At 41.8% G+C, this 14,690-nt stretch overlaps 1 protein-coding gene across 2 annotated transcripts in view; it reads left to right on the forward strand.

The window, feature by feature from the left end:
- Nucleotides 1-14,690, forward strand: part of LOC124552683 (neurexin-4) — a 174,111-nt gene that overhangs the window by 53,447 nt on the left and 105,974 nt on the right. For both annotated transcript variants that reach the window (XM_047127004.1, XM_047127005.1), the window contains exon 6: nt 1,508-1,674. In XM_047127004.1, coding sequence (XP_046982960.1) covers nt 1,508-1,674 — 167 coding nt within the window. The remainder of the gene's footprint in view (nt 1-1,507; nt 1,675-14,690) is intronic.

Consider the following 14,690-nt stretch of genomic DNA (forward strand, 5'->3'; position numbering starts at 1 on the left):
AGAATGCAAATATGTGAATATGTGTGGCGGTATAAGCATACAAGTACTTCCACATGCTGTGTGAAAAAGTGCGAGTACAGCGTTACGCTAACGTAAAAGTAGAGCTTTGTGTAGCCAGTGTGGTAGTTTGAGTATAACAGTGATAAAATGACAAGGCATAAAGTTACAGAGGGTGAGCTCAGGCATGCAAAGATATTAGTACTTGGAGTCAATGTGTCACTCGTAAGATGTGTAACCCCTCCCTCCCTCCTTCTGTGTGTGTGTGTGTGTGTGTATGTGTGTGTGTGTGTGTGTGACTACAACCGTGCAGTTATTAGAATGATTAGGAACTTCTTGTTTATTTCATGACTGTTATTATTGCAGCAAGCTGTTTGTGCTATGTGTGGTTCCTAAGCAGTTTCAAATAACCTTGTATGAAGACAAAATTCATTTGTGATGAGATTCAGGTTTGTTGAGGCTTTTCACTATTAATTTCAATTTCGGAAAGGAAATGAAAGTACATGGAAGCTCTGTACGTGTTTGCAACACAAGTGATGAATTATAATTGTGGAGAGCAAATGGAAAATTCTTAAGAGACTATGCATTATGTAGCATTTGGCAGTTTCGGGAAAAAAAAGAGAGTGATACAGATTAATTTAGTTACAAATGTAAAACCAGAATGCTCAAGAAAATAAATGCAAAATAAGATTGCATCCTAAACAGGATCAATTTGGAAAAAAGACATTTATATGATCTGCAGGGATACAATAGTTCATATAACAGGAGAAAATTGTTTATATCTACATACATACTACACAAACCACCACATTGGGTGTGGCAGAGGGTATGTTTTACCACTGCTAGTCATTTCCTTTCCTGTTTCAGTTGCAGTTAGAGCAAGGGAAAAACTGTCTGTATGCCTTCATGTGATCCCTAATTTGTTGTATCTTATCTTTGTGGTCCTTATGCAAAATGTATCTTGGCAACAGTAGGATGTTTCTACAGTCTGCTCCAAATGCTGATTGTCTAAATTTTCTAAATAGCGGTCTTCAGAAGGAACATAAACTTCTCTCAGGGGATTTCCGTTTGATTTTCTGAAGCATCTCCATAATATTTGTGTGTTGATCAAACGAATACTGTATTTACTGTGATGATTTTCATAATTAATCATAAACCTATTTGAATGTTGTACGTCCAGGTGTATAGAACCTTAAGAGAGTCACCAAAAGTTTGGTAGAAGTGTCCCAATGTCTGAAGAATTAAAAGGTAATATTGTAATCAGCAAGGACAGCTACAAAAAAATATATGTGAACTAGCTTTTAGAATTAACTGATTGCTGTGACCTACTCTTGTTCATGAAATTCATTGTGGGAATGCTCATAAAGCCAAAATCTCATGGTAAATGAATTTTGTATCACATTTATAGCACTACATGTTATGTACAGTGAGGGAACCCTGCAATGTATTTGAAGAATTGAGAGTATCCTAAAAATAATTAACATTTTTCTTTTTTTTTTTTATTTGAAAGGTTCCGGCGTCGCGACAAGTCTGTCGGTGGGAAGTCTTCTTGATGACAACCTGTGGCACGATGTTGTGATAAGTCGCAAGCTGAGGGACATAATCTTCTCTGTGGACCGTGTGGAAATAAGAGGGCGTGTCAAGGGCGAGTTCCTCAGGCTGGACTTGAACAGGGAGGTAAGTATTGCTTCTCCAATGATAAAAATAAGCAACAGGCTATTACAAATGATTAAAACCAGTGTTTTGTGAGGAAGACTCTGCCAACATTGTTAACGTGACAAACGGCTGCACCTCTCACTGAAAAATAATTTATCTATTGAAAATGTTTTTTTGCCGCCATTCCCATCACTGGCACACGACTAAACAATGGAAGTTCTTCATTAAAAGTCTTCTCTAGTATTCTTATGGAGCGACGTGGCCGAATGATGGGACAGTGGACTTAGATTTGGGGAGATAGCAGCTCAAATCCCCGCCCATCCATCCAGATTAATGTTTTCAATGGTTTCCTCATCTCCGATTACCTCATCATTGACGGAATGTTAAATTCTAATCTTTCTTCCCACCTCCTACCCTATCTCTTTTCCAAGAGTAAAAGTTTATAGAAATTCGGCTCCATTCTCTTTGGGAGTTTTCAGTTATTTGCAACTGAAGTTGTGGAACATCATTTTAGCATCATTGTGTATGTCTTATGACAAAGTAATCAGTATTAATATGTTGGTTATAGGAGATATTGTTACCATGCTAACTTTAGTTAGGAAATAATAAAATGCCCACATGATACTCCACACTTCTTTCTCTTTATCTCTCTCTGAAAGTAAAATTAGTAATTTGTTAATATAATGCATCACTTCCTTCCGGTAGACACCAAAGGCACCCACATAGTAGCTCTTTCCTTTCTAGGCTTAGGAGCAGTTACTTTTTTACTTATCAATTGTGAGAAAGAGATAGCAAATGATTTAATATGCCTATTACTGAAATATATGCTTTTAATATGGCAGTTATGAATTAAATATGCAATGTTAATGAAAAAAGGCAACATATGCTAAGAAAATAATTTTCTGCTGAAATAGCGCTTTGTAAAGAACATGGAAAATGTGACAATATGGTCAATCCTTATAAAGTGATCCAATGAGAGTTGCTTGACCATTTTTAAATATTATTTTTTATGTGTGATTACCCTATAAATGAGAAGTCCAAAACAGTTGTTTTTTTTACCTTGTATTATTACTGAATGGTTGCTATTTTTATTTGTAAGTGCACAACAGTTTTTCAATTTGGAGACATTATCATTAATTTGAATATCTCTGCACTGGCTTAAGCTACAACATTGCAACAGATATGATTGTTTTTATAACAGTCTCCTGTACAATATTGTTTATTATCCAAAGTATCCCAAATCGAAAATAATCATTTGAAAGGACCTACAGTATTTGGTATTGAAAACTTAGAAAATCCACTTTTTGGAGCCAAAAATAACATCTGGAGTGATTTATCAGACTGTATTTTTTCCTCAGTGAGATATCATAAATTACTAGCCTTATATAGAGCAAGAACACTGACAAATGTTTCCTTGTTTTTTATAAATTTTTGAAATAGGAAAATCTTTATTTTTTTTGTGAAGTTGGGGCTAGTTATCTCCTAAGGGACTGAATACACAAAAAAAATTTATTTTTGCTCATTTTGTACACCTATATGACAGCAAAGTACTATAGAAATTTCAACATTGATATTTAACTGTGAACAAAGACATGAATTTTTGAAAATGATGAAATAATTCACATTACACTGCAGTTGATCTTATGGTAGTTGCCTATTGTTTCATTGTAATAAATTTTACTTGTGACCTGTTATTTAGTTAACATTGTCATTTTATATTTAGTTAGTATTTTTTTATTTTAATAATAAAATATTAAGCAGTAAGAGCTTTTGCTTTAGTTCTACATTTTAAAAATTGCCCATTTACATCTAGCTTTATTGTCAGTTAAGTAGCACATTATTACAAGTATAGAATGATAAAAGTAAAATAAGAAACTTGTGAAATTTCTTTGTTGTTGAAAAGGCTACAGTTTTGTGCACGAGTTTACTCCTCAAGACAGATCTGTACAGGAACCCAATGGACAGAGTTAAAAGTCTGCACCAGTCCCAGTAGTTAGTGACAAGTCTGTACATGAACTGTGTACCCCGACTACATTTGCTGGCTGTGGCTTTTTTATCAGCAGTCTGTTCAGAAACCTCTGTTAAGATTGTAGAATATTTTATGTGCTTTAGTCGTGATTGTAATTTTGAATTAACTAAAATAATTTTAAAATTTGATAGTAAATAAATTTGAAAGAATAATTGGAATGCAATGAAATGGATGAACAATACTCTATTAGACAAATAGTAAGTGAAGTGCATCACAAAACAGTTTATGGTTCAGTTTCAAAAAACTTAAAAAAATGTGAATGACTTTGATGAATATAGACAGACTTTGTTTAAATTAAAAGTGCGTTCTTCTGTATCATCAGTTCGTGAATATCATGAGATAAAATATATTCCGCAGTACAATGACATGTTTGGATAAAAATGCTGTGATCCACTCAAAGTTCATAAAATGCCAGTTATTAAAGGTTTGAGAGAAATAAAACCTGAACATTTATCCTTGTCAAGTGTGAGTAAAACGGCTTCCCAAGTGAAACTTAATGTGATTCCTGGACATTCCCTGTGTCCAAATTTTTACTCAAAAATATTTATCATGAATCTAGGACCATAATCATATAAGCTTGTTAATGATATTAGCAAACTGGATCCACTGGATTTTGCTTGTTCTAATTTGGAGATGTCTCCTGCTTTGAAAATAAAAAAAAAGTGAGTAGCGGAAAAAGAAAAGCAGCTATAGAAAGTGAGGTACACGAATTTCAAACAAAATTAGAAAATGAAAACCACTAGTTTGCTCTTGTTCTACTGTATACTGTTGGTTAGTTACAGTATACTGAAGAATAAAAGCGAACTAGTGCTTTTTATTTATTATGATATTGTTCTACCAAGAACCGGTGGAAGAGCCAGTTAACAAAATTAGAAGAGACTTAGAATCGTGCTTTAATAATGTAGATACCAACTGTGTTTCTAAAAAAGAAGAAAACCTACCTCCAGAATCATCCAACTCTGAATATTTGAGCTTAATTGAGAAGTTAAAGAGTAAGTAAAATTTTAAATTTGCTCCTGACTCATGGGCTAGAGATAAAATAGTTCACGAGTTTGTTGTTTCTGATCATTTGGTTAAACTCACCTGAAAATTAGTGAGAGAACAAGGCATTATACCAGTTTTAGGAAGAAAAAAGGAGTAGGTGTAAGTGAAGAAACAAATGAAAGCTCCAGCTGTTTTTTTTTTTTTTTTTTTAAGACGGTGAAAACAGTAAAATGTGCAAAGATAGCAAAAGAGTTGTTATAAATGAATGAATAGTGCTGTCAAATTTAAGTGAACTTCATACAGCTTTCAAAAATGCTCATCCTGAATGCAAAATTGGAAGGTCAAAATTTGGTGACCTTCACACTAAGGGGTCCCCCCAGGGGGCTCGCCACTCTTTGGCAGGTTCGTGCTTGACTACCACGGGGCCCCCAGCCTTTGCAGCATTTTTTCCTTCCGTGCTGCAAGTCTATTCTCTTGCTATTCTTTTTCTCCTCCCTTGGGGAACACGTGTGGGGTGTTATTGTAAATGTTCTGCATTCTGTCGTTGCCTTAAGAACAGTCTCACCTTTCTTTTCCTTTTTCCCTTCTCCTCTCATTCGGCCGCTTCGGCATTTGAGGTTCCACTTTCTCTTCTTCCTCCCTGTGCGCTTCTGAAGGCTGGCCCACACGTCTGACGCATAACAGGTGACCGGGTAACGTGAAATTCCCAGCCCCGGGCCGACAGGTAGGATTCGCACATACCCCCTGGTACGGGCCAGGCCAAGGGAGAGGCGATTGCCTGAGCTGTAACCTTCCAAATTGCCGATTGGCTCCTCCGTCAGATGTTCGGGAGGTGTGTCCTGAGGTGTGAAGAATCACCTAAGGCGGGTGCACCCCCTTGTGAAGGGGTCCCCAGTTGGAAGGAGCATATGAGTCATCTTCCCACCCAGCATCTACAAAAATTAAACGTAATGAGGCTAATGATTTGAAGACCCTTCCCACTGCACCACAGTAAATCCGTTTATTATTCAGAAAGATGTTCATGCAATTGCCAGCCCCGTGAAATCCTGCTCTTGTTTATGGAATGGCACTTTGCTTTTGGAGACCACTTCTGATTCTCAAGCACAACAACTGTTTGCTGCCTCGCTTCTCCACAGTTACCCTGTTCGTGTCGAGGTCCGTAGAACTTTGTATTCTTCCCGTGGTGTAATTTACACCAGGCTGTTCGACAGTCTAACTGAGGCCAAAATCCAATCTTACCTCTCTGATCACGGTGTCATTGCCGTCCATCGTGCAATGAAAAAGGTAGAGTCCCACCTTAGTGCCCGCCCACACTCCTTTTCTCACCTTTGATAGAGTGGTGCTTCTGTCCAAGATCAAAGCAGGCTATGAAATTATCAAAGTCTGGCTGTACATTCCGAACCCAGAGTGCTGCTATCAGTGTCATCCTTTCAACCGCACTAGAACGTCTTGTCGACATCCAGCCAAATGTGTCACTTGTGGTAGGGATGCACACGAGAGCAATTGTCCACCTCCTTCTCCCCAATGTATAAACTGCAATGATGGCCATGCTGCCTACTCTCGGGATTGTCTTGAGCAGGCTGTTCGAGAGCTCCAGGTAAAGAAAAAAGTGCCTTATCCAGTCACTCGCTAGTTACCGGCTAGTCGCAAATCCTGTGTTCTCCCATCTGGTACCTATAGTTCTGTTCTTGTTATCCCTCGCTCCGTGCAGGACATGGCCATGCAGACGTGCGACCTCTGATTCAGCTCTGAGTTTGTGAAATCGACCAGTGTCAAGGTAGCATCGCCATCCCCCTGTCCAGCTGTTTCACAGAGGAAGACCGCACCGCACTTCCTTCTCTAAATCCTCGCATGAATGAAAAAATGGCTGACATCGAAATAAGTGTCCAAGGAATAGAAAAGCAACTGGAATCACTCAACAGAGGAAAGTCCACTGGACCTGACGGGATACCAATCCGATTCTGCACAGAGTACGTGAAAGAACTTGCCCCCATTCTAACAGCCGTGTACCGCAAGTCTCTAGAGGAACGGAAGGTTCCAAATGATTGGAAAAGAGCACAGGTAGTCCCAGTCTTCAAGAAGGGTCGTCGAGCAGATGCGCAAAACTGTAGACCTATATCTCTGACGTCGATCTGTTGTAGAATTTTAGAACATGTTTTTTGCTCGCGTATCATGTCGTTTTTGGAAACCCAGAATCTACTCTGTAGGAATCAACATGGATTCCGGAAACAGCGATCGTGTGAGACCCAACTCGCTCTGTTTGTTCATGAGACCCAGAAAATATTAGATACAGGCTCCCAGGTAGATGCTGTTTTCCTTGACTTCCGGGAGGTGTTCGATGCAGTTCCGCACTGTCGTCTGATAAACAAAGTAAGAGCCTACGGAATATCAGACCACCTGTGTGGCTGGATTGAAGAGTTTTTAGCAAACATAACACAGCATGTTGTTATCAATGGAGAGACATCTACAGACATTAAAGTAACGTCTGGCATGCCACAGGGGAGTGTTATGGGACCATTGCTTTTCACAATATATATAAATGACCTAGTAGATAGTGTCGGAAGTTCCGTGTGGCTTTCGTGGATGATGCTGTAGTATACAGACAAGTTGCAGCATTAGAAAATTGTAGCAAAATGCAGGAAAATCTGCAGCGGATAGGCACTTGGTGCAGGGAGTGGTAACTGACCCTTAACATAAACAAATGTAATGTATTGTGAATACATAGAAAGAAGGATCCTTTATTGTATGATTATCTGATAGTGGAACAAACACTGGTAGCAGTTACTTCTGTAAAATATCTGGGAGTATGCGCGCAAAACTATTTGAAATGGAATGATCGTATAAAATTAATTGTTGGTAAGGTGGGTACCAGGTTGAGATTCATTGGGAGAGTCCTTAGAAAATGTAGTCCATCGACAAAGAAGGTGGCTTACAAAACACTCGTTCGACCTATACTTGAGTATTGCTCATCAGTGTGGGATCCGTACCAGGTCAGGTTGACAGAGGAGATAGAGAAGATCCGAAGAAGAGCAGCGCGTTTCGTCACAGGGTTATTTGGTAACCGTGATAGCGTTACAGAGATGTTTAACAAACTCGAGTGGCAGACTCTGCAAGAGAGGCGCTCTGTGTCAAAGTGTAGCTTGCTCGCCAGGTTTCGAGAGTGTGCGTTTCTGGATGAGGTATCGAGTATATAGCTTCCCCCTACTTATACCTCCTGAGGAGATCACGAATGTAAAATTTGAGAGATTCGAGTGCGCACCGAGGCTTTCAGACAGTCGTTCTTCCCGCGAACCATACGCGACTGGAACAGAAAAGGGAGATAATGACAGTGGCACGTAAAGTGCCCTCCGCCACACACCGTTGGGTGGCTTGCAGAGTATAAATGTAGATGTAGATGTACAACAAGCTGTCAAACTCTTACTCAAGGGACAAAGCCATTAGCTACACATCGGTAGGCCAGAAAGAACAGGAAGAGTACTCCCATGAAGACTTCCTCCGTCTCTCCAGCCAAACAACACCCGAGTCTTCCTGTAACCAGAAAGTCTCGAAGAAGTCCACCAAAGGCAAACGGTCTTCTGCTTCGCCAACTCAGAATTCTTCGATGGTGTCACCATGTGATAGCTTAGTAGCGCGGCCAGCCTCCGTGTCACTGGTGCGCACCAACAACTGTTCTTCAGCATTGGACTCCACAGACTGACCGCACAAGCAGGCCAATGCTCCTGTGGACCCCACGGGGCAGGATCCTCCAGCTTCTGTGCCCTGTAGTAGCGCCTCTTCCCCAGCCCCCGAGGTGACACCCCTACACCTCTTCCTCATCGAGACTCTACTCCAGTGGAACGTTCGTGGCCTTCAGTCCCACAAACAGGATTTCACCTGTTTCTAGTGTTGCAGTGCCCTCTTGTACTCTGCCTCCAGCAAACAAAATTGCGCCCTCAGTACCGCTTTAAGCTTTCACATTTCATACCGATTCGTTTTGACCTTCCCCCGGAGGTCGGCATTCCATCTCGTGCTCATACGAGATGACATTCGTAGTCAGCCCATCTCCCGGACGACCATTCTTTAAGCTGTTGCAGTTTGCCTTTTCCTTTCACATCTGACTTCTTCTCTCTGTACCATTTGTGTCCCTCCGTCATTCCCTGTCACCGGGGCAGACTTGCTTCAGCTTATTGGGCAGTTACCTCTCCCATTTTTGCTACTCAGTGACTTAAATGCGCATCATCCCTTTTTGGGTTCTCCCAGGGTGTGTCAGAGTTGCCTTCTTGGCTGATCTTAACCAACCTCTTCTGCCTTAACACCGAAGCACCCACTTTTCCTTTCCGACTCCTCACACACCTATTCCCGTTTGGACCTATCCTTGTGCACTGCCAAGCTTGCCCCTCCGTTCTTTCTGACACCTAATCGACTGACCATTTCCCGTGTGCTATCTGTTTGCTGACTCCTACTCGGCATGCACGCCCAAGTTGGCAGCTTCCTAAGTCTGATTGGCAGTTTTACTCCTCCCTGGCGACCTTTGAAGAACAAGATTTCCCCAGTTGTCAAGACCATGTAGAATATCTCACAAACGTTATCCTTAGTGCTGGAAAACGTTCTATTCCCTGCACTTCCTCTTTACCACGTTGTGTCCCAGACTCTTGGTGGACTGAGGCAGAGCCCGACGCAATTTGTGCACAACACGTGCTCTCCATGTTGTTGACCACCATCCTATGATGGCAAACTGCATTCATTATAAACAGATGTGTGCAAAGTGTTGTCACGTTCTTTGGGATCGCAAAAGAGCTAGCTGGATATCATTCACTAGTTCTTTTAACGGTTCCACCCCTTTCTCTGATGAGTGGGCCAACCTCCAATGGCTCTCTGGGACCAAGACGCATTCCCCAATTTTCGGCCTGACTGTAGCAGACAATGTCATTGTGGACCCTATTGCTATCTCCAACACGTTGGGCTGCCGTTTTGCGGAAGTTTCGAGCTCTTCTATCACCATCACCCTACCTTTCTCCATTGGAAACAAGTGGAGGAGGCTCGGGCAATACCCTTCTCTTCTCCAAATCGTGAGTGCTACAATGCTGCCTTTACTATGAGGAAGCTAGACCATTCTCTCAGTTCATCCTGGTCTTCTGCCCCAGGGCCAGATGCTGTCCGCATTCAGATGTTGCAGCACCTTTGTCTTGTGGGCAAACACTTTCAGTTTAACATGGACAAACTCATGTGGGCAGAGGGCATTTTTCCTTGACACTGGCATGAAGCCATCAACATACCCATACCGAAGCCCAGTAAGGACAAAAACCTTCCTCTTAGCTACCACCCCATCTCTCTTACCAGCTGCATTTGCAAGGTGATGGAATGTATGATTCATGCCCGGCTGACGTGGTGGCTTGAGTCTTGCAATTTACTGATGAATGCATCGTGTGGATTTCGAGCACGGCGTTCTGCAGTTGACCATGTCGTTACTTTGTCCACGCGTGTGATGAATGGTTTTCTGCGGGAATCGTAGACTGGGCGGGTTTTTTGATTTGGAGAAGGCCTATGACACCTGCTGGTATCGTCCATACTCTTTACACGTGTGGCTTTTATGGGTGCCTGCCCTGTTTCCTTCAGGCATTTTTAAAAGACCAAGTTATCAAGGTGTGTGGGGGTTCTACCTTGTTGGACACATTTATCCAGGAAAATTATGTGCCTCACAGTTCCGTCGTGAGTGTCGTTCTCTTTGCTATCACCATTAACCCTATAATGGGCTGTTTTCCGCCGGGCATCTCCAGCTCCATTTTTGTTGACAATTTTGCCATCTATTGCAGTTCTCCACAGACCTGTCTCACTGAGTGGCATCTTCAGCGATGTCTTGATCATCTTTACTCCTGGAGCATTGACAATGGCTTTCGCTTTTTGACTGACAAAACAATCTGTATGACTGTCTGGTGGTGCAAATCGTTTCTCCTACCATCTTTACATCTTGGGACTGTTGCCCTTCCATTCGTGAAACTACGAAAGTTCTAGGGCTCATGCTCGATAGGAAGCTTTCTTGGTCCTCCCATATGTCTTACCTGGCAGCCTGCTGTACTCTGTTCCTCAGTGTCCTATGTGTCCTCTGTGGTACTTCCTGGGGAGCTGATTGAACCACCCTCCTCCATTTGTACCTGTCTCTCGCCAGTTTGAAACTCGACCATGGGTGCTTTGTTTATGCGTCTGCATGTCCATCCCTCTTACGCCATCTCAACAGTATTCACCTTTGCGACATCCGTTTGGCCACGGTGCCTTTTACACTAGCCTGGTTGAGTGTCTGTATGCTGAAGCTGCTGGTCTACCGCTGTTCTAACACTGATTTTCTCCTTAGCAGATATGCATGCTGTTTGTCTGCCATGCATGGCCACCCATCCTATGCCTCCTCCTATAATTATACCTATGATTGCAAGTTGGGGCACGTCCCTTTTCTCTGCTACCTCTTGGACTCCACTTTCGGGCACTTGCTAAGGTGGCTTAACTTTACACGACCTGCAACTTTCCCACTGCGTATGAACCCTTCACCACATTGGCTTTGTGAAGTGACCCATGTTAACTTTGGCCTTCATTCGCCTCCTAAGGGCACTACTCCAGCCTCGGTCTATCGTCTTCAGTTTCATGACCCTCGCGTGGAACTTTGCGATAGTACCTTTGTATACGCTGATGGCTGTTGGACTGACCGTGGGTCGGCTGTGCCTTCATCGGCACCCGTGTCTTTCAATATCGGCTTCTGGCAAATTGCTCAGTATTTACAGCCATGCTCTTCGACCTGTATCAAGCGACGGAGTAAATCTGGCAGTACAGCCTTTTCCATTGTGTTATCGGCTCAGATTCACTCAGTTCTCTTCAAAGTCTATGTGTGCTGTTCACTGCCCATCCCTTAGTGCAGCAGGTCCAGGAAAACTGTCACTTGCTCACTCTTGGTGAAGCCAGTGTGATGCTTCTGTGGGTTCCTGGTCATGTCGGTCTGCCAGGAAACGAGGCTGCTGACGCTGCTGCCAAGCTGCAGTCCTCGTACCTCAGCCCGCGAATTCCTCTATTCCCTCCGATGACCTAAGTGTTGCTGTCTGTCAGGTAGTGGTGTCCCTTTGGCATCGCCAGTGGTCTTCCCTTCACGGGAATAAGCTCAGGATTATTAAGCGTCTCCCAGTAGTTTGAACGACCTCCTCTCGGCCCTCCAAACAGGAGGAGGTCGTTTTAACTAGACTGCGTAATGGGCACTGCCTTTTTAGCCATTGTCATTTGATAAGTGGCGCTACCCCACCACTTTGTGCACATTGCGCCCAAATTTTAACTGTCCGCCACTTCCTTACGGACTGCCCATTTTTTAAATGCTTACGCTCCCACATGGGTTTTCCATCTGAGTTATCGCCCATTTTAGCAAATGACACGCGAGCTGTTGACCGCCCTTTATTTTACCCGCCATAGCAATGTGGCAAAGGCCATTTAATTTTGAACCTCTGTTTCTAGAGTACGGTGTCTTTTTTAGCCCTTTTTCAACGTGCCTGTTTTCTATTACCGTATTTACTCGAATCTAAGCCACACTCGAATCTAAGCCGCACCTGAAAAATGAGACTCAAAATCAAGGAAAAAAAATTTTACCGAATCTAAGCTGCACCTGAAATTTGAGACTTGAAATTCAAGGGGAGAGAAAAGTTTTAGGCCGCACCTCCAAATCGAAACAAAGTTGGTCCATTGTAATATGAGACACAATTTAGGTCGAATGAATGACGATACAGTTACAGTAGTTTGGTTCGAGACGTACGCTTAGCAGTTAAGCTTTGCCAGGTAGCCATTGCTATGTGTCAGGCACTCCGTCCGTTTTTATACGGTTACCCCTCCTTTTTCACGTGCTTCGTCTGGTTTGAATTGATTGCTTATTTTTCTTTGATCTGATAAGTGCCGTTCTCTTTGTTATAGGTGTTTACGTCACTGTTAGCTGAAGATGCATTACTGTACTGTGTCATGCATTGTTTGTCGCATTCTGATAATGAGTGTTTACGGCCTGTTGCCGCTCGCGGCATGGCTTGCTTTTGTGCGTGCTACCGCCGTTTACAATTAAAAAAAAAAAGAGAGAGAGAGAGGAATTGTCTCATTAGCGAAACAATGGCAAGAGACTGCTATTTGTTGCTGCTTACACTGCTGCTTTCTTTGATAATGATCAACAAGAACCAAATAATGGACTACGTATGATAGATGATGTTCTGAACGAGAGTTTAGAGAAAATTTTTCTCCGTTTGAAAATCTTTGCAGACGCTTCTTTAGTACATTACATTCTGCACAGAAAGTAAAGTCATCTTATTAGATTTAAAAATCTAGTCAATTGCCATGCTTCATTTCTGACTGTATCACTATTACGCATAAGAATAATACGAATATGAACATGACATGATAGGTATATTCTTCCGCGTTTGCTGTTGTCTCACTTTAGTTTCGTAGTTTATTAGGCAGAAAGAATTTAAATGAGATAGCAGCAAACTCGAAAGAATACGTGGCAAAATGTTTATATTCGAATTATTATTATGGTGAAGAGAATACTGCATGTGATTCACAAGTCATAAGTTCCTATTAGCAACCATCTCTTCTCACAGGTAGGAAAAAATTCAGAACGTAGAGTCTTGCCAGTCGGATTTTCGTAGTATATTGAAACGCTGCAACATTCGAAGATGAACAATACGGAATTTGTATTTACTTCGATGAATAATGTATGAAAATGCAGTGGTTGAAACTCGGGGCGGAGGAAAAAAAAGCTCGTCTTCCACTTTTTTTTAATTTATTTACTGACGCAGAGGTTTTGGTGCCAGTATTTATCTTTGTGCCTGCAAAGCATGCCTGTGTAGCGCTACATACATTCGACGGCAGAAGTTAGCTGTGGCGGCACCTACCAACATTTTTCAGAACTTCTGCTTACTTTGCACTCGATTCTAAGCCGCAGGTGGTTTTTTGGATTACAAAAACCGGAAAAAAAGTGCGGCTTAGATTCGAGTAAATACGGTGTGTCGATAGGGAGTGGTGTATAGTTGTTTTTTTAACTCCTCTCTGTCTTCGTGTTCTATAGTTTTGACTTGGGCGTGTATGACCTCAGTTGTTTTTTGCACCCGCAAACAGAACAAAACCAAAAAACCATAAGTGGTGTACTATGGTCGGCTCCTCAGGAACACGCTCCATGTGTGTTTATTTATATCATCAAAATGTCAACTGATGACTTTTGGTGCAAACTCAATTATGTTAACTACAAAGAGTTACTATAAGGGTAATGCCAAAAGTAAGGTCACCTATTTTTTTTATAAGTACATATACCTGTTTATTTCTACAATGGTTTACATCGGTTTACAGCTTGAACATTTAGCTATTTTTCGACATAATCACCATTTCTGTCGATGCGTTTTTGTAGACGCTGTGGCAGTTTTTGTATGCCCATGTCATACCAGCTGTTCAGAAAGTTATGAACCATTTCTTTCACCTTGTCGGAGCTGAATCGCTTTCCGGCCAAATGTTCTTTTAATCTAGGGAACATGTGATAGTCACTGGGCGCCAAGTCAGGACTATAAAGTGAGTGGGTGAGTATGTTCCACTGAAACTGTTGCAGGAGAGCAACGGTTTGCCGAGCATTGTGTGGGCGAGCCTTGTCATGGAGAATGTGTACACCCATGCTCAACATTCCTCTTATCCGGTTCTGAATTGCTCGTTTGAGTTGTTTCTAAATCTCACAGTAACTGTCAGCGTTAATTGTGGTCCCAGCGATTCAACTCCAATGAAGAGGTTAAAGAAGAGGTTCATAACTTTCTGAACAGCATGGCGGTGAGCTGGTATGACATGGGCATACAAAAACTGCCACAGCATCTACAAAAATACATAGACAGAAATAGTGATTATGTCGAAAAATAGCTAAACGTTCAAGCTGTAAACTGATGTAAACCATTGTAGAAATAAACAGGTCTATGTACTTACAAAAAATAGGAGACCTTACTTTTGGTATTACCCTCGTAGATTTCATGGTCTGTGATGCTAACAGTTACAAATGCATGAT

This window comes from Schistocerca americana, chromosome 10 (assembly GCF_021461395.2).
Source record: "Schistocerca americana isolate TAMUIC-IGC-003095 chromosome 10, iqSchAmer2.1, whole genome shotgun sequence".
NCBI lineage: Eukaryota > Metazoa > Arthropoda > Insecta > Orthoptera > Acrididae > Schistocerca > Schistocerca americana.